This window comes from Talpa occidentalis, unplaced genomic scaffold (genome assembly GCF_014898055.3).
Source record: "Talpa occidentalis isolate TD23 unplaced genomic scaffold, MPIMG_talOcc4v2.1 talOcc4.3, whole genome shotgun sequence".
In the NCBI taxonomy this organism is placed as follows: domain Eukaryota; kingdom Metazoa; phylum Chordata; class Mammalia; order Eulipotyphla; family Talpidae; genus Talpa; species Talpa occidentalis.
Genome location: NW_023603184.1, coordinates 88,174,914 through 88,201,477, shown reverse-complemented (window position 1 = coordinate 88,201,477; position 26,564 = coordinate 88,174,914). Strand labels below are relative to the sequence as shown.

At 33.8% G+C, this 26,564-nt stretch overlaps 1 protein-coding gene across 9 annotated transcripts in view; it reads right to left on the bottom strand.

Annotated features, from left to right (window-relative positions):
• GALNT13 (polypeptide N-acetylgalactosaminyltransferase 13) overlaps positions 1-26,564 on the bottom strand; it is a 446,421-nt gene that overhangs the window by 271,168 nt on the left and 148,689 nt on the right. The window contains exon 2 of one of the 9 annotated variants that reach the window (XM_037523345.2): positions 24,274-24,359. The exons of the other annotated variants lie outside the window; for them this stretch is intronic. Within the exon in view, the coding sequence (XP_037379242.1) occupies positions 24,274-24,316 (43 nt within the window). The 5' untranslated portion in view covers positions 24,317-24,359. The remainder of the gene's footprint in view (positions 1-24,273; positions 24,360-26,564) is intronic. 9 annotated transcript variants of the gene reach the window in all.

The following is a 26,564-nucleotide window of genomic DNA, read 5'->3' as shown; positions in this document are numbered from 1 at the left end:
TTTTAGCTTTTTTACTTCTATCTTCTGGACACGTAAGTATACTACATCTGCAGTTTCCCCAGCAGTAACTCTGGCTTGGTAACTGAGAATAGAAATGATATGTGACAATTTCAGGACTGACCCATGAAAACTTCCCATGTATGATTCTTTGTGTTCTTTCCCTTCTGTATCAACTTTGGAAGACCACATAGGAAGCAGCAGAACCATTACAACAAAGGCAGTATCACACATGTTTGAATGGCCATTCCACAGAAAACCTTTGGCTGATCAGGCATACCTACTGCATAATTGACAAGAGAAAAACAACCCTGTTTTGCTAAACCATTTGGGATGTAGGCCTATCCTTTATATGTAGTAGTGTTATCTTTATTAATGCATTTTATTCTTTGCTCCTTAGTCTATAAAACCTCAACAGTGCATTCTACCTCAACTTTGACTCAGCTCAGTGAATAAATTAAAAAAAGCAGAAGGCAACTTTGAGACAATCTAATTCTTCTACAGAAAGACTGATCAACAAAGTAATTAAAACAGATGCTTTTCCCAAATCAGAGATGCATAAAATTATTCATTGTGGTATTAAATAGAAATAAAAAATCATATTTATTTTTACAGTACAGAATTAGCCCACACTAGTATTTGATATTTGGATTGAGACATTTATATATGCATTATAAATAAATTTACATACATTAATATAAGCTCAAAAATTTCTCTTGATAGTGGCACACAATTAAAAATGTGTAGATATGGAGACAAGGCCTTAACGGGTTTTAAATAGATCACAAATCAGATCCTAAGCAGATAGTTGAAGAAAGCACCATTTAAATAAAGCAAGTATGTGATTAATCTATTTTTAACTCCCAAAGTTAACTTTCAATAAAAATAATAGTTAATTTAAGGATGATAAATGTTTCTTAATAACAACTACACAAATTAATTTTGTTTAAATATTTGTAACTATTAGCTTTACAATCATGGATCAGTTATTTTTATTGTTGTCCATTTTTTTTCCTTCTTAAAATATTTAAATAACTTCAAAAAATAGTTTAAATGGAGTTTCTATGCCAATGTATGCAAATGCATACAGTGAATGTCCACATCACCCTGTCCTATAATATTTTACACAAAAAAATAGATGTTACAAATTATGACTCAAGAAATTTTAAAAAAATGCTTTAAGGAATACAGATATGCCCAAAGTTTTGCCTGCACAGATGATTAATGTATGATTACATGTTTGTACTTGCACAAAAAGTAAATGTATTCTCTTTGTCTCTCATCTCTTTGCTAAATACTATATAAACTGTTAAATCCCTAGCAATGTAGCAATTAAAATTATGCCATAAGTTTATTTTATGAAGTGAAATATGATCAAAGTATACTTATGTGAAAAAAGCCTGAAATAATAGAACAAAATCAGTTAAATTCAACAAAATTCTAGTTATATGATACATATGCATATGTCAATAATGAACTTAGTAGTGATGTGTTAGATTGGGAAAGATTTTTTTTTTCTTAACATTATATATACTTTTGGGCCTCCCCTGGTGGCGCAGCGGTTGAGTGCTGGGCTGAGAGGCTGCCTGCAGCCTCTGCAGCGCCAGTTCATGCTCTGACCACCGGCGAGGGTCCCACCAAAAAAAAAAAAATTGTATATACTTTCAGAAGCAGGTGGATATTATCCAATATGGTGATTTCAGCTATATATTAATTAAAACATAGCATCAAAATAAATATAACCTGACTTTTATTATAACAAGTATAACATTACGTAGATAGATGTTAACATGAAAAAGAAAGGATGAGTGTTGGGTGAAGTTCCCTAAGGAAGAAAAGCTTCTGTGTTTACATAAATTGACAATCCAGTTTAAGAGTACCCATAAAGAATTATGGTTTGTTCTATCAGGACAGCATCTCCCAGGACCCTCACCACAATTTTCCAATAAAAATAACAGCTGAACAAGACAAGTAGCAAAGTACTTAATTGCTTTTTAAGAATAATAAAATTCCTATATTAGTATAACAATTTTCACTTTCTTTTCATAATTGTGCTTACAAAGCCTCTATGTACCTATTAAAGCGAATATATACAGTAAGAGGTTATTTGGCACATGTTATAATCATGTTTCCTGAAAACAATTGGACCAATTTTTAAATGATTCAGTAAAGAAATAAAATAATGTTGCCATACGAAATTATTCCCTTTTGCATTAACAATGAGCTTCCTCATTAAAAGTATTTAAAAGGCCTTAATTTTGTAATGGTTCTATAATAACCTTAGTTTTAGTTTTGAATAAGAAAACACCCCACTTCCCTCCCCCTACCTACTCTGTAAAAACAAAATAAATTCTTTGGAAATAAATGTACCAATTTTGGCTGCCAAATGCTATGAAAAGTCCTTTGTAAGGAAAGATCTAAAGTAAAACAATGGTCATTTTAAAGAAGCCCCTTAGGCAACCCTGGTGGCCTAGGGGTTAACTCCCAGTGCTATCACACTATCACAACTGCCACTGGATATAGATCTGGAACTAACCCACCTATCCTGCAATAGCCCACACCTGTCTTCCCAGCCCACTGCTTCCTTCAGCAGAGTATTTCAATAGATCTGCCTTTTTCTGGTCCACACTCCGTCTCTGGTGAATCCTTTCACGCCCACTCAAAACCTCTAGCCTATACCCCAGGTTTCTATGCATAAGTAAATCAAAATAAATCTTAAAAAATAAGAAGCCCCTTACATGTCCAATATTCATTATAAATTCTTCCTAAAATACATAAAAATAAGCTTGCAGCATTCAATGTATTATTACATATGTGATTTGTCAAATGAGCAATATTATAACAACCTTGGCCCAATAAAAAAGAGTCCTGTCTTCATTAACTACACATCTAATTGTGAAAGTAGACATATATTTTAAAAATAATTGCTGAACCAAAAAAATCACAACAAAAATAACTTCTAAACTCTGAAAAACATGGTTGCCAGAAGGAGAGAGAAGAGATTGAAAGGGAAGGGCGGAAGGCAGGGGTCAATTTGACAATAAGGAATGGCACTAGAACTTCGGTCGTGGGTGACATGAGGCTCATGCACATAGGGAGGTTTGAAAATGTCCTCAGGAAATTTATACAGTATTGGAAATCAGTGGTAAATCAATAAAATTTTATTTAAAAACTACTTGAAACATTTTATTATGACACTGAATAAAATGTCTACTAATATTCAAAATGTATTAGCAAATATTAGTCACAGAAAATACAACAAATACACAGCAGGTTTTTATGAGTTGATGTAATAAATTTTAAAAAAATCCTTCAAAAAAATCTGCAAATAAAATTTTTAAAGTGATATTGGGTCAGTAGTGAGCATGAACATAGATTATCTACCCTAAAATACAGAAAGTATATTCTGTCACAAACTTACATCACCTGCTGTATTATAAGGTTTTGGTGCTGGAAGTTGTGCTCAATTTCTTTTTATTTTTTGCATGTGAGACATTACTCTGCACAATCTCCAGCCCGTTCTGGGTTCTAAGCTGTATATATCCATGTCCTCATCTACGAAACTCATTTGGGAAGGCACTGATAGTTATGGGACAGGAGATGAGTGAGGTTGAGGTACCATTTTCCGTGGTTTCACTCTGCGCAGCTGGCAAGGGTTGCTTCTCTCACTCACAACTATATTTTCATGGTGAGTGTCTGCTGACTAGTTAATGAAGAAAGAAAAAGTGCAAGCCTCCGTTAATTAAGAATCACCCTATATGCTAGCATCTGCTAGAAGTTGCTTCTTTACATGCCTTATCAGGAGTGGTCCTGAAAGTCAACGGATAAAATCAGATACCCTTTTCAGGCAGAAAGTCAGAGAAGAAATGTAACAGAATACTGTGTAAAGGGAGAGGGTTTGAGATAGAGATTTACCATTATCCATGAGCGGTGGTCATGAAGTTGGACAGATGGTAAGGGACTTGAAAGTGAAATGGTCCCCTTGAAAAGGGCACAAAAGAGGTATACTCATGTCCTGCATAATTTCCCAGAGAGAGCATCCAGTTAGAGGACCTCTTAATAATCAGATGGACAAAAGTACCCTTCCAACAGCTGTCACTCAGTCCATCTCTTCTATTTCAGTGAATTGAGTGATTACTCAATGGGAGAGTTATTAATAGGTTAGAATGGCACAGATGAAGACAATGAGTAGTTTTGACAATAAGAATCTGTTATCATAGTTGATACTGTATGGCTACCCAATCTGCCAATAGCAGAACACAATAGAAAGTTATTCATTCCATACCATTCTTGACCAACTGGCGAGAGACTGATTTCATTAGACTCATCATTTGGGGGAGAAATGTCTTCTTAAAAAAAGACAGTGGGGGCCTGGGCCATCCCTGGTGGTGCAGCAGTTGAGCGCGGGGCTGCGAAACTGCCCGCGGCCTCTGCAGCGCTGGTTTAATCCCTGGCCACAGGTGGGGGTCCCACATGGCGCGACACGACAGACCTCTTCTGCCTCACCCGGTGCTCCCCTCAGCAGTGTAAAAAAAAAAAAAAAGACAGTGGGACCCCTGGTGGTGCAGCAGGTTGAACGCAGCGCCATGAAGCTGTCTGCAGCCTCTGCAGCATGGGTTTGATTCCCAGCCAGCCAAGGAGATACCCACATGGCCCAGCAGACCTCTCCTGTCTCACCCGCTGCTCCCCTCAGCAGTGTTTTCACTCCATCTGCCTGTTTTGCTCCCCGCTCTGTCTCTGGTGAATCCTCTCACATTCCTGTGCCCCAACTCTTATATAAATAAATCTTTAAAAAAAAAAGACAGAAATGTGGATTTTGTCTTCTCTTGCCACAATTCTGTCAACACCACCATTTTTAGATATTTTCCTTGGATTTTGACATAATCTCACCTCAAAACAGGGATAGTCATGGCAAAATAAATATGACAATGGGCTTAACCCCAAAAAATCCATTGGTCAGCCCTCAAATATCCAGAATCAGTTGGCTTGACTGACCTGTATAATGCGCTAAGGAGTGTTAAAACATCATTTTGGAGACAAAATCTTGTGGATATAGGTTGCTGTTTCACAGGATATTTTACACTGTAAACCAAACAGATGAACCACTGTATGATGTTATCTCTCTATACAGAATACACAGGTTGAGGAACCAAGGAAGGGAATGAGAGTGGGCTCACGCATCAAGCGACTCATTGAGGGAATATTTGCTTTTGTCTCCATAGCCTAAAGCTTCATGGTTAGAAGAGTACAAGTTTCCTCTGGAGAAATGGTGCCACCAGAGAACATAATCATGGCTCTGCTAAATTAGAAACCGAGTGTGGCCTCTAGTCATTATGAGTTTCTCAAGTTGTTGAACTTAATAAAAGAGAAAGGCAGAACAAATCAAAGTCTTGTGCCATAGCATCATACGACTAGGTAAAAAATTCTGTGCAATCACATTACTAGACGAACTCAGGATACATAGGGAATGGAGTGACTAAAAGAATTAAAATTATCTTCTAGAATTCATGAGCAGCTACTTAAGTCTAATCTACAGAAGCTATATTTTATGTTAAGCATTACTTTCCCTACTTTTTTTCTAATTACTACATATATAAAAAGCACTGAGTCTTGCTAACATTTTAGATTTGTTTGTCAATATGAGTAAATTGGCATCATTTATGAAGATATGGTAGTTGATTTGTAATTCTTGTTTAGGAACATATATTTTTCATCTGGAAAAGAGAAGATGCTGAGAAGGAAAAGGAATAGAATGCAAGAAGATTTCCATTTGATTCTATACATCCACAACCCTCTTTTTATCTTTCCTAAACTATACCCCAGGAGACTGACCTGTGTGGGCTACATCTGAAAATTTTCTTTTTTGGCTTCAGATTAGATATGACCAAGAGGAGGAACCAATGAGTTTGAAAGTAGGACAAAAATTAAGTCAAGATATTTACTCCCTTTGTTCATCCTTATGTGTTAGTCAGGAACTAGCTTTGTCAAAAAAACAAAGACCACACTCTCTGTCAGGTGGCTTCTCAATAGAGGTATTTTTTAAAATTGTATCATTTCTTATGAAGGTAATGGTTTATACCATTGTACATGATTTAGTAGCATAGGTCACATCCATAGAGATATTTTTAATGAGTTCATATAATTGCCTCCTCCCCTTCCACTTATGGTCTGGGACTGGTAATGACTTAAATGCTTATTTACTAGCCCCAGTGTACAACCATCCCTTCTTCGTTTTTTTCTAAACTCTGTTGATGCCTTTGTAAATAGCCATTGCATTATACTCTTTTCAGCTACTTATTTGAAGTATGCCATCTGTTTCCTGCTGATAAAAGAGTTTAGAAAGGTATGTGGGAGCATTAGTGGATTCCCCGCTTATGAAACAAACTTCAGTCAAATCACTTTAGCATTTAACTCACTGTTTTCTCTGGATTGAATCCTACTTAAACATCCTAACATACTTTCCTACAGATCTTCAACATTTGTTGTTATGTTCTTCAATTAATTTTAAAAAGCATGAAAACATATCTACAATAAATTGTTGCAGATTAATGTAAGTTTTACAGCAAACCAAAAGTACAAAATTAAACTTTTTTTTTAAAAAAAAAATGCAGTATTTTCTTTTTCATCCCCAACAATGTATCCTATGTACCTCCGGGGTGCAGACAGTACATTCTGGAAATCACTGTAGACATAAAGTGGTGATAACATGCATTTCTTCAGGTCTCCAGACATGTTGCTGTCAGAGCGTTGTTTGTTGTTATTGCATGGTTGTTATATAGGTGATATTTCATTTTGGTAGTCACTTCAGTGCTGGGCATGGGGCTGACCTTCTTATTGACTATTCTTTTAATAAATAAAATCGTATTTATTTTGATGCTATATAAATTGTGGAAGGACAGCTTCACATTTTTCTAGGCATGCAGAGTGAGCTGCACCCACCACCAAAGTTCTACTACCATCCCCACTATTATCGTTTATTCTTAATGGCACAATATTAAGGAAAAAATCTGATTTCTGAGGCTAAAAATAGGGTTTAGGTGGAGGTGTTAAGCAAGTCTTGCTGCCTTTACTTATAACCAGTTACACTGTCCACATCTCATGGACAATGTATATAAAGATATTGTATATAAGTATATATTCTGATGTGGTATGGTAAGTGAGGTTGGGGGGGGATACAGAACCGGGAAGATGAGCTTAGGAGGGCGGAACACATAAGGCAGAATCATTAAAGTACTACTTGCTAATTTTTTTGGATATTTATGAGTACATCCCTTGAAGTATAACAGAAGCATTGTTAATAGACATGATGCTCATCATACATCATGAAGCTCAAGAAGGTCTGTAAGTCTGCATGTCAGAAAGATCAGATGTAACCCTAAGAGGAAGCTCACATTATCAGTAAATTTAGGAAAATAAACATATCAGTTCTTCAAGTTAGCTGTCAAGTAATGAACTTAGATTTCTTGTTACCCAAATTGTTTTTTAATTTTTAAATCATATCTTTTTTCAGAATCTCCAACAATAATTTTAGGCTTCAAAATAAACTATAAAGTGATGTAAAATAGCTACAAGAGGTATCATAGGAGAAAGGTCACTGATAATTATTTTTTTCATGGAGACTATTTCTGGTGGAATAAATATGTTCAATGTTCTAGATAGAACATCTGATCTAAAAGTTAACCTTAGCGATTACATATCTAATCACTAGCTAACTCCTATCAGCAACCCTTATGTTTATGTTTTGGATATTCCAATATTTTACTAGCCATCTGTAAATGCCAGCTGCTAATATTTGCATTTCCTCACAGTGATTATAAATCTTATAGCTTTTCGTTAATTTATACTTAGCTTTACATTTTCCATTGCCTCTGGGAATTTTCGGTTAGTTAATGATACAAAAACAACCAAGATACTAATAATAAACCATACTAAAGGATGACTTTATTTACCAATAAAAAGAATTAAATTGAACGTGCTGACTTAATAATACAATTATGTCATTAAAATTTCAATCATATACTACCCTTGCCCTTTATTGAGTATCCAAGTATTCCAGAAACTTAACCATTCAAAACACAAGGCCAGCCTCCCTGGTGGCCCAGCGAGTTGAGCGCATCACTGTGAAAATGTCCACAGCCTCTACAGTGAGGGTTTCATTCCCAGCCAGCCAGGGAGAAACCCACATGGCGCTGCAGATCTCTCCTACCTCGCCCACTGCTCCCCTCAGCAGTGTCTTCAGTCCATCTGCCAGTTCTGCTCCCCACTCTGTCTCTGGTGAATTCTCTCACCCTCCTGCACCTCTGACCTGTACCCCAGTTCTTGTATAAATAATCTTAAAAAAAATTAAAAAGAATGAAAAAAAAACACAAGGCCAAAGTCAAAACTCATTTCATAAACATTTATTATGTATACTAAAGAAATAAGGTGAGCTAAAATTTCATTGCTTCCATAAAAATTAACACAATGCTAACCACTAATATGGGGCATGTTTAAATGAAACTATTTCTTAAATCTCATCAGATTTATATGAAATAATGTCAAACATATTCTGATTTTTATTATCTATACCTTGTTTATTTAATGAACTTTGGGTCACATCATAAGGTCAAGGGCATATGGATCTTTACTCACCTAGAGAAAGTACAGATTACATTAGCAAACCAACATGCAATTAAAAAAAACTCTGCTCTAAGTCTGAAGATAGCAAGTACTTCTTCCTTCTTTATAGTTTCCTCTTAAAATCCTTATCGTTCTACCTGAATATATTTAATAATACATACATATTTACTTATATTAGTGCATATACACAACCAGATTTTTATGATGTTTAAAATATCTTTATTGACACCTTTTAAAATAATATTTTCATAACTACATTTCATTACTTTAAAATACATTATGATTAATTTTGCAGCTCCTGTATTTTGACTTTAAGGCAGTTATGAAACTTTTGAGGAATTTTTCTCTTTCCCAGAAGGAAAACAGTTGAGTATAGCATAGTTAGCTTCCTATGTTTAGTAAGAGATTGAATTTATTACAGGAATAAGTAGTATCAGTTCGCATTAAGAAACACCTTTAGAATCTATTTTGGGGTCAATGTCATCCAATAAGAAGCTGCATTGTGGATTTCCCTGGTGGAACAGGGGTTAAAGACAGTGCTATCAATCTATTGGCAGCCACTACAGCACAAGCTGGATCCCCAGCTGGCCAGGGAGCAACCCATATGGCACAGCAGACCTCTTCTGTCTCACCCACTGCTCCACTCAGGAGTGTATTTCAGTAGATCTGCCTGTTCTGTTCCCCACTCTCTCTGGGGAATCCTCTCACCCCCCACACTTCTGGCCTGTACCCCAGTTCTTGTATGCATAAATAAAAGATAAATCTTGAAAAAAAAGAAGTTGCATTGTAATTTATGATTAGTTGCTTTTTTTATTCAGACAAATGAGGGAGGACAGCTAATTTTACATGTTTCATTCAATTATGATATTTTCACAGTTATTTTATAAAAACTCATCTGTATCACTGAACTAATTTGAATTATTTCCTTTCTTACATTATATTACATAGAGGTAAACATACTCAAGTGATTACAAAGTGAGCTATTTTTATTGTTGCTTAAAGTGTAGTTATATGATGCAGTTTAAAACAATTTAGGTTTTGTCCAAATGTCCAAAAGTCTTTTGAAATGAAAACTGTGTGTAGTCAAAGTATTCTCTTTATCTTAGCTGTCCTGAAATACAATATAATGTTGACTGTAGCTTGCAAGTCAGTCTCATAAAGTTATCTCCATGACCTGAACAATCATCACTAACAGTAATATAAAAGTAGAAGACAGCAAAAGATAACACAGGTATGTTACTTATTTTAGGTTTTCATAGTTAACATGTATTTTTTAAAACCAATTTTATTAAGGTACCATTTAAATACAACAATATATACCTGCTCCTTTCCAACTGAATAGATAATTTCCTTTGTTTGATGGTCATACACAGATAAGTAAACTATGAAATTCACTAGATAAAACTCTCCTGATGGAAATCACTTCACTTTGCCAACTACCTTTGATGCTTCCAATTCTCTGGATCACTTGTTTCTTTACTGGATCCTTTAAAACAACTATAAAATGGTTTTACACAGTAGTTGTGCTTAGATAGGGGAGAATAAGGGTTGAATGGGAGTCAAGGACTAGCAGAAGCTCCAACAGTTTCACCCTGGGCTTGTCACTTTTCACTACTTGCCTCATTAGTTAACTAGCAAATTTTCAGAAACACACACTAGAACTGTGTTGGAAAATGTGGTAGCTCCTAGCCACATTTTTTTTAATTTAATTGAAATAAAATAAAAATTAAGCCTCCTAAGTTGCAGTAATCACATTTTAACTACTCAATTTTCACACAGAGCAAGTGGTTACTCTTTGGGCAAAGAGAATTTTAAAACATTTCCATCATTGTATAGCATTCTATGGGACACAACTGTCTAGTTACTCTGTACTCTTCCAAACAAACTTGCTATTATGTCAAAATTCATTATCAACATTAAAAATGAAGAATTTGTTAAGTTCTTATAGTTCTTCCAAAAAGTTCTAAAGGAGCTTTCACAGCCTGAATTAGGCACAATTATGAGCATTACATTATCTGCTCATATTACTCAAGTTTTGATTACTTGATTACTCAAGTTTTAAATTTTGGAATATACCTAGATATTTAAATATTTTCATTATTGTAATGAACAGTATATATTATCTTTCATATTCAGTGTGTCAAGATAACATACCTTTTCTTAATTGTGATTTTTTAAAGATTTAATTTATTTATTTAAGTATATAAGAGCTGGGGTATAGGCCAGAGGTGTGGGTGAGAGGATGAGAGGATCCACCAGAGACAGAGTGGTTAGCAGAACATATGGATAGACTAAAATACACTGCTGAGAGGAGCAGTGGGCTAGATAGGAGAGGTCTGCTGCACCATGTGGGTAGCTCCCTGGCAGGGGATCGGACTGCTGCATTGGCAAGATAGCTTCTTAGTGCTGAGACTTAACCCTTTGTGCCACCAGGGAGGCCCCTAATTCTGATTTCTTTATAGCACATTTCTTTTACATAGGATCTGTTGCTGAACAGAAAATTAATTTTTCTTCTCTCCTGTTGTCCCAGTACATCATTCACTTATAGTAGCATTTCTCATATCAGTGTCATCCCAGAGGCTTTGTGTTAGTATTTGTTTTTATTTATGTGTCCATCAGGCCCACTAGTTCATGAACTACAGGAGAAGAGAGATTTTCTGGGTCTCTGTTTCCCCATAAAACCTAGTATAATGCCATGAACAGAGTAAGGACTCAATAAAACTCAAGTAGAACAATAATCTAGCGTTTATTTAAGAGGTAAAATAGTGTAAAATGTGTGGCAAATCCCTGTGGAAATATATACTCCTCACAATTGCGAGAAACTCCGAATGTGATCTACTGTTGAGTTTTAACGACTTCATAAGGATATATTTATTAATGTACTTACCATTTTCTTGTTTAGTTTCTTGCTCATTTTGATGATATAGAATATGACCTCCCTGTGCCACACTGGGTAGATCTGCTTGATTTTTCTAATTCAATTAATAGGATCATTTGATTCTTATTCTATGCTATGTCTTGCAATATAATCTGTATTTTTAATAACAGTGATATATTGGGGCTTCCTGGTGGCCTAGGAATTAAGTCTCAGCGCAATCACCTCTACAGCCTGAGTTCAATCCCTGGCCAAGGTGCTAACCACATATGCTGCAGCAGACCCGTCTTGTCTCACCTGTTGCTCCCCTCAGCAGTGTATTTCAGTAGATCTGTCTGTTCTGCTCCATACTCTGTCTCTAGTGAATCCTCTTACCCCCCACCTTTCTGGCCTATAACCCAGTTCTTCTATGCAAAAAAAAAAAAAAAAAAAAAAAAAAACCTTAATAAAGAAAGAAAAGTGATATTTTGACCTGCAACTGCTAATACTTCATCATATATTTCAATTTTTCAGAATGCATGCAGGGAAGAAGAGTGCTATTTATTGGTATTCCTCATAGTCAGTACAACCAAGGACTTGATACTTATACTATTATTTTTTGATGTATATAGAGACAAAAAAAAGTTATTAATAGTATTTGATTGCATGGTAAACATATGGCATTGTATAACTAAACAGTGATATCAAGCAAGGGGAATGGAAAAATTAAAAGCAAGAATCAGATGCAAAAGTATTGTGAGAGATGATATACATCTCTGCGTAAACATGTCTCAGAGTCTCTATATATAAGAGAATCGGTAAGTGTTGAGATCTATTTTTGTTATTTTTACTGAGTATGAGTACTATTTTTTGTGTTTAATAAATAAAACATTTTTGGGTATAGCCCATGAATAAAGAGAACTGTGTTCTATTCGGATATTAATAAAAAGCTGTTCTTTTCCTTTCCTTTCTTGCAGAGAGACTATATATGTTATGCATAATGAAAGAATGTTGAAGAAAAGAAACAATAGGAGGTGTAGCGCAAAAATTAGCTTCTTTTGGGCAATGATTTAAAAGTATATTGTCAATTAAACCTTTTAAAATATGGGTGTTTGACTCTTCTTTGTTCCATAAATCCCTTTGGCATTCTAGGATAGCTCTTATAGCTCTTTCCTGATTAATGGTTTAAATATATAATATAAACTGTAGGATTATACTAATACTAATCATATAAAAATACAGTCATCAAAATATTTTTAAAAAACAAATTGGTGATGTGATGATACAAAATCTTCTATGCTAACACATCATTTAACATGATCTAGCAGCGGCTCTAATATCTCCCAACAATTTTGAAGTAGTTATGAGACTAAATGATATGTAATGCTATTGGAACATCTGGACAATAAGCTAACAGTTGACATAATCACCAAAAAGACACAGAGACTAAGAGTGTCAATGCAACATTAACTTGGCTATATATGAACAACATAGGTCAGATTAACTAAGTCTGGGACATTCACAATTACTATTCTCACATAAGTTAGCTATAAATCAGGTATAGCTAATAAAGAGTCATCCTCTCTATATAAGCACTTTTTCTACTGATATTAATAATAAAATCAGCTTTTAAAACTGGACCTGAACTCAATTAAAGAGACATAGGTATTTGGGAATTAACTGATAGGAAAGATTGCAAGTAACAAAAATAGTAATATACATTATATTTGAACATAAATTTATTTTAATCAAATTTTCTCTTTAATCCAAGAGAAAAATTAGTGATCTATAGATAGGTTGGGTAAGGTGGAGAGGTCTGAGAATGAAAATATTGAAGATGAGGGCAAATAAAATAACTAACTGGCAGAGGAACAGTAAACAGCTAAACTAAGAGAATGTATTAAGTGAATAATACTTTTCTTCAAAAGTGAAGTATGTTTTCAAAAAATATATACATCATGATTTAGTGTCAAGGTAAATATTAAAAAAAAATTGAGGAATGAAGAAAGGCAGTAAGAAAGAAATAAAGGGGGGAAAAGAGAGAGGAGATAGAGAGAGAGGAGGACAAAAAAGACACAGAAAAAAGAAAAAATGATTAAAGATTATAATATACTCTGATTAAAATGAAAAATCTTATTTTTTCTTGAACAAATGATCTTTTACTCAAATATGTATTTTGACTTTATTGGAACTGGCAATTTTATTTATTTGCAGATTTATTTGTTTGTTTGTTTGTTTGTTTGTTTATACAAGCACTGGGTACAGTCAGAAGCTTGGGAGGGTGAGAGAATTCACCAGAGCCAGAGCGGGGAACAGAGCAGGCAGACTGATGAAATACACTGCTGAGGGGAGCAGCGGGCACGGCAGGAGAGGTCTGTTGCACCATGTGGGACCCTCGCTGGTGGCCAGGGATGGAACCAGCACTGCAGAGGCTGTGGGCAGCTTCGCAGCCCACCGCTCAACCGCTGCACCACCAGGGTAGGCCCTGAACTGGCAATTTTAATGCAAGGATAACTGTTGACAAATTAATTGTTAGGTATTTGCTATCCTGGCATGTTATAAAATGAATGCCTCATTAGCAATGAGTTTAGGATAGTAAAGGCTAATAAGAATATATGTTGAAGCTGATCAACCTTATAACAAGGCATTAGGCACAGGAAACAACCTCAGAGGAGAACAGGATGTTACCCAATTATGTCCTTTCAGACCTGCATATTTTGTTCTTCTCATTTCTACCCTTGAAAATGATATTTGTCTACCCTGGAAAATGATAGTTTTATAGGACCTATCCAACATTAATGGGTGACCCAACAGCAAATTTTACACAGAAAAAACAAACCTGAGAAAATAATAATAGTAACCTTAATTACAGGTATTTTACGTTTAGGAACTCCAAAATAAATGTTTATGTGACGTTTTATGAAAATTAAATGCCAAACTCTAAACAGTGGCAGAGTCTACAGGAAGTAAATAACCATACCACCACCCCATTAACAGATCTTACTTGATAATATGTCAACAGGCATTTCCATTTATTTTCTTACAGTTATAGTTATATACTACCTTTACTCAGTTTAACAAGCAAATTTATGTCAGTAGAACAGGAGAGTACTTAGAGTAAGAATCCTGGGCTTGAGCTATGCTCTGTAATATGCTTGCTGTATACTTTAATGTATGTATTTATGTTAGAATATTCATCCTGTTATCATAAATTTTCTCATTTGCAAAATGAAGAAAATAACTACCCTGTGAAAAATCTGGAAGCCCCATTTGATGTAACTGAAATAATGTCTAGCAAATGCTTTAAAAATTATGTTATAGAATGTATCTCTGTATAAGAAGGAAGAACATTGAATGGGCATCATTATCCCTGCCCTCACTTACCTTGGACTACAACTCTTAGCATGCCATGAACTAGACTTCCTGAATGGAGGACAGCTGGTAAGGAGCACGGTGGATATATATTTGGTAGAATGAAAGAGATAAGTGGAGCAGAGACATATAGATGAATTTGGAAGAGACACTTGGAAGAGATACTTCAGTGAGAGACACGGAGAGGCTACTCCTGGCCCTTGACAGACATAATAGCAGGTATTATATTATGGTGGATTACGTGGTACATTTTTTCCCACATCTTAATTATACTTTATTTTTTTTAATTTTATATAATTCTTACAGCATTTTTCATTTTTGCACAATGTATGCATTTTCATTTTGGTTATATTCCCTTTGCAATACCCACCACCCTTATATTGGCCCTAATCCCTCCTCTCCTTCCCCCTCCCCCAGATAGTATGTCTCTGGTTTATGGTTGCTTGTTGATTTTGATTTTTTCCTTATTATAATTAGTCTTTTTTCTGGTCCCTTATTTAGGTTTTCTAAATTCCTGCTATGAGTGACATCATCCAATATTTTTCCTTTTCATTCTGACTTACTTTGCTGAGCATGATCCCTTCCAGCTCTATACATGTTGCTGTAAATTGCATGAGTTTATCTTTTTTGATCGCTGAGTAATATTCCATTGTGTATGTGTTATGTGGTACATTTTGAATTTTGAGTCTTTCCTTCTGTCCCAGCTCTCTGGAAAGTGCCTAAAGTCTTTCTTGTAGTTCCCCACTGGAAAGTACTTGGATTTCTGACAAGATTTTGGGCCTCAGAGGCCTTGCTTTCAGACAAACCTGTTTGGGTAGGCATTTGCACAGGGTGGGGGTGAGGGTGGATAATGGATAATATTTGGAACTTTATTGGGCAATTATTACTTGTTAATATTTCTTCTCTCTGTGTTAATATACCTATTCTACTAAAAAATCTTTCATACTAAGAATATGCTCCCTTTGTCTTTGTGCATGTTGGTCACCTTTTAAGCATGTACCTCTTAACAGCATGGGGTCCCTGGTCACTCTTAGGTCTCATGCTAACAATTACAAGGTATTTCATAAATGGTTTGACATTTTTTATTATTATTAAACTACTTTATCTTTAAATAAGAAGTCTCCTAAGAAGTCTACCCTTAACCCCAGGCTGAACTATTTAATTTCTTTGTGTTCACATGTCACTCTATTCAAATGTTTTAAGGAATCCTTACAAAACCAATTCATCTTCCACTCCAGCACACATAGCAACTGTGTACTAGTCATTTTGTAGTGAAATAACATATAATATTAAAGAGACTAAACAAATATTATAATACTACACTGAGTTAAAGTTAAAAGTTAAAAAAAATGCTTAAGGCCATTAGTCTTTCCTACAAACAAGTATTACTCATATTTTCGGGTTTCACTTAATAACCTCTATAGTCATTCATATTTTTGGTTGAGTCTTTAAGTTTAAGAACTTGAATTATATCTAAAAATATTCTACTTAGTATTTTAAATGTAGATGTGTTGAACACACTACATTTTTTTTTTTAACAAGCACTGGGACACAATATAGTTATTTGCTTGTACAAGGGTTAGAAATTAAAGTCATGTTTCTAAACATAGAGAGCTTTAGAACACAAAAAATCTTCAACCACTTACACCTACAATGTTCCCTGTGTTCATATTTCATGTCTTTTACTTATCAAGTGCAGATGATCTATTTATCTCATTGAAATTTAGATGCTGGTTCAGTTAGCCTCACATCAGTTACCACTGTCAATATTGATTAAAGAGTAAAAAATATATATGCGCATTTCTATAGTTTTGATAGTATCAACCAACCCATAAGCAAATTTCTAGGTACTCTTAAAGCAACTTCTGATCCTAGCAAGAATAACTGAACATATTAAGTGCTAGACTATGCCAGGAGAGTTCCAAGAGTGACAGTTTTCAGTTAATTAAGTTAAATAGGGAAGATATTTTCAGTATTTCAGGAGATAGAGTCTACATGAATTATGCATTTCAAATTGAGCAGTTGCTTTTAAACTCCAGAAGGTCCATATTATAACAGACATTTTACAGATCTCAGTTAGTCTAGCAAAATACCTTCACAAAAATGACAAAGCATTCTAATTCATACAATACACTTGCTTCAGATTTTCCACTTAATAATTTTAACTATTTCTTACCGTAGAATGAAATTATTTTTAAAGAGATCAATGTAGAGAAATTCCTACCAATATAAATTAGATCTATCCAAATTGAGTGCACCAAACTTGGCTGGGCGTTAACAATTTTTCAGAGGAGGGCTCAGAGGCCTGAGCAGTTGGCACTTAAACTGTCAAAGCACTGACCTGAAACCAACTGAACAACCATATGCAACTCAATTCAGAAATTTTTTGTCGACATAAAGCAAGAAATACCTCCCCTGGTGTCAAGACTCTCTACATTTTGCTTGTGATAACACAATTCGAAGACAGGGTTCTCTCTAAATTTTGATAATAAATAATTAAATATTAGTTCAAAGTAATTCAGTAATCTAAATGATCCATTTAATTACTGACAATAGAATATTAAGTTGGTCACTTGGTAAGTGTCATCTGGCCATTAATTAACATCTCCTCTCAATGAATATTTAAAAATTATTTCAATGTGTTGAAAAAAAGCAAAATCTCTCAATTTAACCATTATTGTAATTTCTCAGATATAATAATTGTAAGGAAAAGGTTTATTGACATTTTATAGATAAATTAGTTCATTTTAAATTATTTAATACAATAATCTCATACTACATAGATACTGAAAACTATATGAATATTTTAATTATTGGACTTCAATTATTAAAAATTTCAGAAAGCATAAATTTAATGATAAAATATAATCAGAAAATATGATGTATGCTACAAACATGATGGAAGGTAATAATGCAATTTTTATTTAGCATATTTTGTACTGTTTAATATAGCATACTTTGTACTGTTTAATATAGAGAGGTATCATCATTTTAGTCACTCACTTTTGAGTCATTATAATTATTGTCCTCTCCAAATTGTCAGGATTACACATGTTTAGCTTGTGTCCTTTTGTCTCCATTGTAATCAATGACACAAGTAAAATATTAAAAGCTGAATATAAATCAAAATTATTTATACATCTTTAGAAGCACATAAAACTAGATAAATATTAACTACACAACATTTACTGCATTCTCCAACTCAACATGGAAATGTTCTAAGCAAAAATATGAGACCATCAAATATTTAGAATGCTAGACTTCAAATATAGTAGTAACAATAAAAAAGAGGTCAGTTTTTGCAGATCATTATTATACTGTTTATGTAATTTAAGATATTTTACATGATTTTTGTGGCTGTAACAAATATTTCTTACTGAATTAGTGTATATTAATTCTGTTAATAATATTGATAACTCTAATTTAATAATTAGTCTGGCTCATCAAATTAAGAACCTTAATCCATTATGCAGAAGATGCTAATGAGAATATTTGTTGTTTTCTTCCTATACCAAGAAATATTACGTGATATGGTAGATTAAAAATTTTAATATGGTATTTTTGATTTTCTAAAATTTCAAATGGAACTGATGTATAGATACTTTTGTTGGATTATTAGGATATACATGCTTGTACAAAATGGGAACAAATTACAAACATGTAAGTAAGTAGGAAAAATAGAAAATGTCCTCATTGAGAAAAGTAATTTTTATACAGGTAAAGGAAATTTTATTTGAATATCCATGATTTTGATTTCATATCCATGAATATTCTTGATTTTGTTTTTTTTTTTTTTTTTTATAAATTTTATTGTTATTTTCCCCATAAAATTCCCGCCCCCCTTTCTGACCCCAATCCCTCCCCTCCCGCCCCCGCCCCCCTAAAAGTGTCTCTGGTTCATAGTTTTTTGTTGATTTTGATTTTCACTTTCTTATAGTTTTTCATTTTCCTGGTCCCTTATTTAAGTTTTCTAGATTCCTGCTATGAGTGAGACCATCCGGTATTTTCTTTTTCTTTTTGGCTTATTTCGCTGAGCATGATCCCTTCCAGCGCCATCCATGTTGCAGCAAATTGCATGTGTTTATCTTTTTGAATGCTGAGTAATATTCCATGGTATATATGTACCACATCTTCTTGATCCAGTCATCTATTTTTGGGCATTTGGGTTGTTTCCAAAGCTTAGCTATTGTAAACAGTGCTGCTATAAACATAGGGGTGCAGGTGTTCTTTGGAATTGATGTTTCTGTGTCCTTTGGGTAAATACCTAGGAGTGGAATTGCTGGTCATATGGAAGCTCTATGTTTAGTAGGTCCAGAAATCTCCACACAGCTTTCCACAGTGGTTGGACCAGTTTGCACTCCCACCAACAGTGCAGAAGAGTTCCTTTTTCTCCACACCCTCGCCAACATTTGTTGTTGCTAGTTTTTTAATATGTGCCATTCTCACTGGTGTAAGATGGTATCTCATGGTAGTTTTGATTTGCATTTCCCTGATGACAAGTGATGCTGAACATTTTTTCATATGCCTGTTGGCCATTTGCATTTCCTCTTCAGAGAAGTTTCTTTTAAGCTCTTCTGCCCATTTTTTGACTGGATTATTTTCTTTGTTGTTGTTGAGTCTCATCAGCTCTTTGCAGATTTTTGTGATCAGTCCTTTATCATTAGTGTTGGGTGCAAAAATGTTCTCCCAGTTGGTGGGGTTTCTCTTTGTTTTTGTTATTGTCTCTTTTGCTGTGCAAAAGCTCTTTAATTTGATATAGTCCCAGCTGTTTATCTTTGCCTTCACTATCACTGCTTTGGGTGATGTGTCTGTAAAGATGTCTTTGATGTGCAAATCACGTAGTGTTTCGCCTATATTTCCTTCTATATATTTTATGGTTTCAGGTCTTATGTCTAGTTCTTTAATCCATTTTGAGTTGATTTTTGTGTATGGTGTGAGGTGGTGGTCAAGCTTCATTCTTTTGCATGTAGCGACCCAGTTTTCCCAGCACCATTTATTGAACAAACTTTCTTTGCTCCAGTGCATAGTCTTTGCTCCTTTGTCAAAGATTAGTTGACCATAAATCTGTGGGTTTATTTCTGGATTTTCTATTCGATTCCATTGGTCTGTATGTCTGTTCTTGTTCCAATACCATGCAGTTTTGATGATTATGGCTTTGTAGTATAGTTTGAAGTCTGGGAGTCTGATGCCTCCATTCCCTTCTTTTTTTTTCAGGAGAGCTTTGGCTATTCGGGGTTTTTGTGATTCCATATGAATTTCATCAATAATTTTTCTATTTCTTTGAAGAATGACATTGAAATTTTGATTGGAATAGCATTGAATCTGTATATTGCTTTTGGAAGGATGGCCATTTTAATAATGTTTATTCTTCCAATCCATGAGCAGGGGATGTCTCTCCATTTCTTTGTGTCTTCTTCTATTTCTTTTAACAGTGTTTTATAGTTTTCTTTGTATAGGTCCTTTACCTCTTTTGTTAGATTTATTCCCAATATTTGATTTTTTTTGTTTCAATAACAAAAGGGATGGTCTTTTCGATTTCTTCTTCTTCAGATTTATTGTTTGTGTATAGGAAGGCTACTGACTTTTGCGTGTTGATTTTGTATCCTGCCACTTTACTGAACTGATTGATGAGTTGAATTAGCTTTTCTGTGGAGTTTTTGGGGTTCTCTATGTATAATATCATATCGTCTGCAAATAGTGATAGTTTGACTTCTTCTTTTCCTATTTGGATTCCTTGGATGTCTTTCTCTTGTCTTATTGCCCTGGCTAGGACTTCCAGTATTATATTGAAAAGCTTCTCAAAGGAAATGACTTTGAAAGAGGATGTGGGGATGATCAACTCTAGAGGTGTATTCTCTAATGATAGAGATTGTGAAAGTGAGCATTAAGTGGCTCCCAGAGCATAACAAGTTAATAGAGAAGCAGGTCAAGAAGAGCCTTCAAGGGTTCAGAAAATGTTAAAGACTGGCTACTACCACTACCACTGAGTTTAAATAAATCAGACACTGGAGCAATTTACTTCTCTGGGCATATTTTAAAATAATAGAGCAATCAGTTGACAACTGGTGTTAAAGAAAAAAAAAATCTGACACATTTGTGCAAAAATACTTCCCAAAGTTCCAATGTTTTATTTTAAAACAAGCACTCTTATTTCTACTTTTTAATTGTATATAAGAATAATATGCTGCATATAGAGCACTTTTCTAGAAAATATGTACTAATAATTTAAAAATATATAAACTATAAAGGGCTAAAATAAGATCAATGAGCAAAAGGAAATTGTGTGTGAACCTAGTTAAAATTAAAGTACAGAATAGTTTTTCCTTCATAACTACTAAATATAAAACAAGAAAACAAAACATTAGAATACAGTAAAAGAGTTGAAGGCTGTGGTTACTTTTACAAAATCAATTACAGATTCAGGCTATTGTAAAGAATTATATTGCATGGGACACAGCCTGTGGCCATTTTTTTTAGTGCTTTTTCACCATCTGGTAAATCTTTTTACAATGTATTATAGTTATCTGTTTACAATTATTTATTTACAGACTACTTCATTCAAAAAGGATATTGGGCAGGTACAGAAACAAATACAAACTTATCTGATAAACAATATTAATGGAAAGTGAGTCAGTAGCACAAAGCCAAGAAAAAGTCCTGCAAAAATGCTGTACGCTTAAATACAATTATGAAATTGGGATGGAAATTTAGTTCTAACTCCTTTTCCTTAGACAAAGAAAAGAGATAAACATATAGTTACAGTTTCATATTTTTATCTCAAGAAAATTACACTTTTGCTCTGAAGTTCAGCCTATTTTGGCACAATATCTTATAGAAATATACCCTACTGTCTTCATTCTGGGAAAATTTGGTAAGAACAGGAGTATGGGCCACATGTATAGTGGCATTCTACCCTGAATTTCTCAAGTATGAAAATTATCATACTTACACCTTTTTTTCCCAATTATTTTATGGGTATATTAGCAAGTTTACTTAAAAACTACTGATCAAGTTAACATCACACTTTAGAGGAATAAAGTCAACTGCTTAGAGTCAGGAAGTATGGTAGTAGAAACACTGATAGCCACACACAAATAAGCAAATAATGGATTGTGATACTAAATCATAGACCTGTTACAACAAAATGAATGTATATACACATATACATATATGTCACTAAAAAATAGGGGTGAAAGGGTATAGTTAGTTTCACAATAGAGTTTTCAGAAATACTGTATATCAACAAACAGTACAACTTTCTACCACATACTACAATGACACTGTAAAATTAAATGAGCCAAATTATAAAATACAAAGGAAAATATAATTTTTATGAATGAATTCTTCATTGAAAGAAATTCAGATGGTGGGAACTGAATGCCATTTATGCCTAAAACTTTAAATACATAATTAGCACATGTAATACTCAACAGCAGCCCTATTGTGTGAACAATGAGAAAACAATCTAAACCGAGGATCTGAGTTTAGACAATTTGCAGAAATCAAACACAAGACTAGAACTCTCAAACTATTAGGCATTAGGCCTTCTTCGTAAGTAGCCTCATCAGTTAAAATACAGATTCTTTTAATTACACCTTCCTGCTTCTCAAAATTTCAGGAGATTTTGAAAGAAGACTGTTTTCTCTAATTTGTGCATTAGAATGTAATTATTTTTACAACTAGTTTTAGTGAGGCTATGCTGTACCTGAAAACAATAAAGGTATGCATGAACAAAGAAATGTCATTCACAAACTACTCTAACAGCTTCTATTAAAATTATAATTGTACATTGTTTAAATCAGCATTTAGTTTCAATTCACAATTTCAGTCGCTACTATTTCAAACCTAAGCAAGAAAATAAATAACTTTTTTCTTCTTCCAATGTATGATCTAAATTGGTACTTTTATTTAAAGTGACTTTATCATTTGAGAATTAGTCCTACCAAATATTTCTATTTCCTGGGCAGGGGAAGGAGGAGAAGAGGGACTAACAGCTCCACATGAACATAAAAATAGATCAATTGGGTGGAATTGGGTTCTCTGGCACTTTCATTTCAAAAAATCTTCTGTACAGGTATAGGACAAATAAGTAAACATGGCCTTGAAAATATCTGAAAGCAATTAAATTGCTTTAGTGAGCTAGAAAATATAGTGGCAGAGACTATAAGAATTTTATTCTTAAGCAAGAAATTTGATGGGAATGCTCAAAATTGATACCTGTAGTAAATTATTCAAAATATAAAAAAACTTCTACATAATTTCAAATGCAGTGTTATTAATAATTACCAATGATATATGGTCTTTGTTTAAGAGATTAAAAATGGTAACATTCAGAATGAAGAAAGATCTCTTTATAAGAATATTTCTTAGGCAGTATGATTGAATGAACTCTATTTGAACATGAACAACAGTTTCCCTATTATTATAGCTAAAACAAATACCTGTGTTATATTTGGTAAGAAAATGGATTTGTATTAATCTATGGGTTTTTCAGCATTTGTGACAGAGGCAAATAAAAGCACTGGTAATATTGTAAGCAGTTTTCAAATGTAATAAAAACTTTTTAGGTAAATTTAAATGATTTAAAGATTATATATTTAACTTAAAATTAGTTTTCTGAAATTTTTTATATCCTTTGTATTGCAGTATCAGTCCATGGTTTTAAGCCATCTTTCATACTCAAGATATAGCAATCTAATTTTTATAAAACTCAGTAAGATTCCTATAGCAGAAACTATATAAACCAAGAATCTTATTACACAGTTCAGCCAACAAATGCCCCATGATAAATTCATAATTAGCCTACTATAAATTCATAATTAGCCTATATATATAGGAAAGCAATGTAAGGAACTTAATTAAAATGATTTTCTAATGTTCTTTCACCTATTATAATAAAATATAACATTTACAGATAAAATATTAGTTTTGGATCATTACTGTATGGGAGTCTAAAACAATAACCAGCAAATAATGTTTAAGCTATCTTTTCCTAAATAAAGTTCATTTCTTACAAAAACTGAAGTGTTTTTATTTTAGTATTTCATAGACAGTCTATTTGCACATAGTGCACCTCTCTGTAACTCCTTCCTTCTTTCCTTCATTTCAATATTTCCACATTAATAATATGTCCTTTCTCACTTCTAACTGTCCCTGGAAGCATCATGGTTGAGACATTTATCACTCAATTTCCAGGATTCCCCATTATTGGCAGTCTCCTCTGACTGCTAAAGCCTGACATTGTCACCTGAAATTCCAGACCTTCTTCACTTCTTGCCTTCTTCAATTTAGCAGGAATTATACTAGAGTAAGTTCTACTGATGAATAAAGGTAAACAGCAGGCAGATATATGATTATCAGATGAAAGGACACAAAGCACTGCTCAATCATCAATGTTACATTATAAAAAGGTGAGTTTCTAATATACATACCTATATTTAGCAGAGAAAAAGATGGCTGAAGATCTTTTCTCATCTTTCAAATTCTCTTTCAAAGACACAACTTACATAGCATTTATCTGTTGAACAAACCATTTGATATTTATCATTTGTACCTTTGAGGCAAGGAACTCAAACTTTGTAATGCTCAAAATACAAGCATCCCCTAGACACTATTATGTTCAACATCCTTAATTAGTAAGTGAAGAAACAGATACAAGGAAATTAATAGAATCAACAATCAAATTAATTTTCAAAGTTTATGAAGAATAAATGGAGATATTTTTAATGTCATATAGTTATCTCAACTGCTCTGTAACTTAAGATAGAGGTAAATTCTTGTTTTGAATACACATATAACAACAGATCAATGTCAGCTCAATTACAACTTTATTTTATGACCTTAGACACACTGATTTACCAGATGAAAAAAAATTAACATGTTACATAGTTTGTTTTTTTTTTTTTACCAAAAGAATATAATTCATTAAATTCGTGTAAATCATTAAACCATGATAAAGTTCTGTTCCTTCTTACTCTCACCCATGGATATCAGCTTAAAAGTTAAGAGCAGGTCTGTACTCAGGGGATTTATATGGAAAGGAAATAATAAACTGACCACTAGATTTCAGAAGCTAGGTATTAATAATCTATGCCATATAAGAAGAAATCTTTCATATTCATCAAATGTTTAAAGACTTGTTTGCTTGTGTGGACAGGAAATTGCTTGAATTAGAGTCTAGAGATTAAGAAACCCAAAGCTCAAGCACACAGCTTTATTGTGGTTCAACCACAAGTGTCCATTATAGGTTGAGGCTACTTTATACTCTTAAACACTAGACATATTATTGAGGCATGAATAAGATAAATCAATGGTCATTTGACAATAGTCTGCCTTCAGAACAAACTGCATTTAGATCTCTGATAATGTTCATATCTATAAGAAGTTACAAATGTGTATGAAAAAAATAACTGTAATATGGGGAAAAGGGATACAACTGGGGTGTGGGAATCAATAATAACTATTTCAGGGTGCTTCATGGCATATGGACTGAGTTTTACATAACAATATATTTGGAATGATGCTGTAATAATGGACTAAAAGTCCATCACAGTCTACTTTTCTAGTATCATTTGTAGCAAGGACTAACATAGAACTGCTAGTACGGCCACATAAATGGAAATGATGAACAATGATGTGGATTTTCTTGTGCGAGCATACAAGGGCGCTGTTTAATTAAAAGTGCTGTGAGTAATTCTAAGAAAGTGAGTCTTGAACAGAGATAGTCAATGAAACAGAGAAGAAGGTAGAAAGGATACCTACTATTCTAACTCAAGAAGACAAGTTAGTATGCTAATAATTCTGTGGCTTCAAACATGGTAAGGATATAGAGGGTAAAATAAGTGAAAAAGTCAAGGAAAGGGTGTTAACATGGATATCAGTACTTGGAAATGAAGGAAAGATTTAAATTTTTTAGAATGAGTCTTCAAGCTTTTCATTTTCTCTGTGCTAAAATCAGTTGGGCTGCAGAGCTTCCCCATGTACTTCCAGACAGTGAGGACATAAAACTCAATCTACGTTTGAGAGGTACAGGGGTACCCTGGATTCATAGCAAAATAAAATACCATTTCAATGTGGCACACAATATGATGGCTTATTTAGAGGGTAGTAATCATGAAAAACTAAACTTTCTTTAAAAGTCAACATTTTCCTGTCCTCTCTCCCTCAGACTAATTGTGACATTCAGCTTAGGGATCCTGAATACTAGTCTCAGTTTATTCAAGGAACTGCAAAATTCTAAACACTGATATGGGAGCTATTCTTTCACTGATATAAGGTTTCATGGAAAAAATAGCATAAGTCATAGTGCTTTGATAGCATCACCTGAACAGACAAATGATTAAGGAGGAAATGAATGTATTGGTACTCCAGAGAATGGTAGGGTGCTTTGGGCTCTGTATATCTTGGAATTTAGTCATTTTTAATGTCAGGAGGATCTAAAGAGGATACCAACTTAGAATCAAGTTAATATTCCTCCATTTGCCTCATCTCTTTAGAGGAAAGTCATATTTGTTAATATCCCTAAGGGAAAAAATTCTAAAACTTCCTTTTATTGATTACTGGGTCTAGTGTTAGCTGTATTTATAGACTGATATCCTAGCACAAATGCATTTTAACTATTCCTTATTGCTTAGTAATCTTATTCCTTTATTATCATCATATAATGCTAAAGAAATCACTTTACCACTTTAACCACAAAGGTGGTTATCCTCCTTGGCCTTTT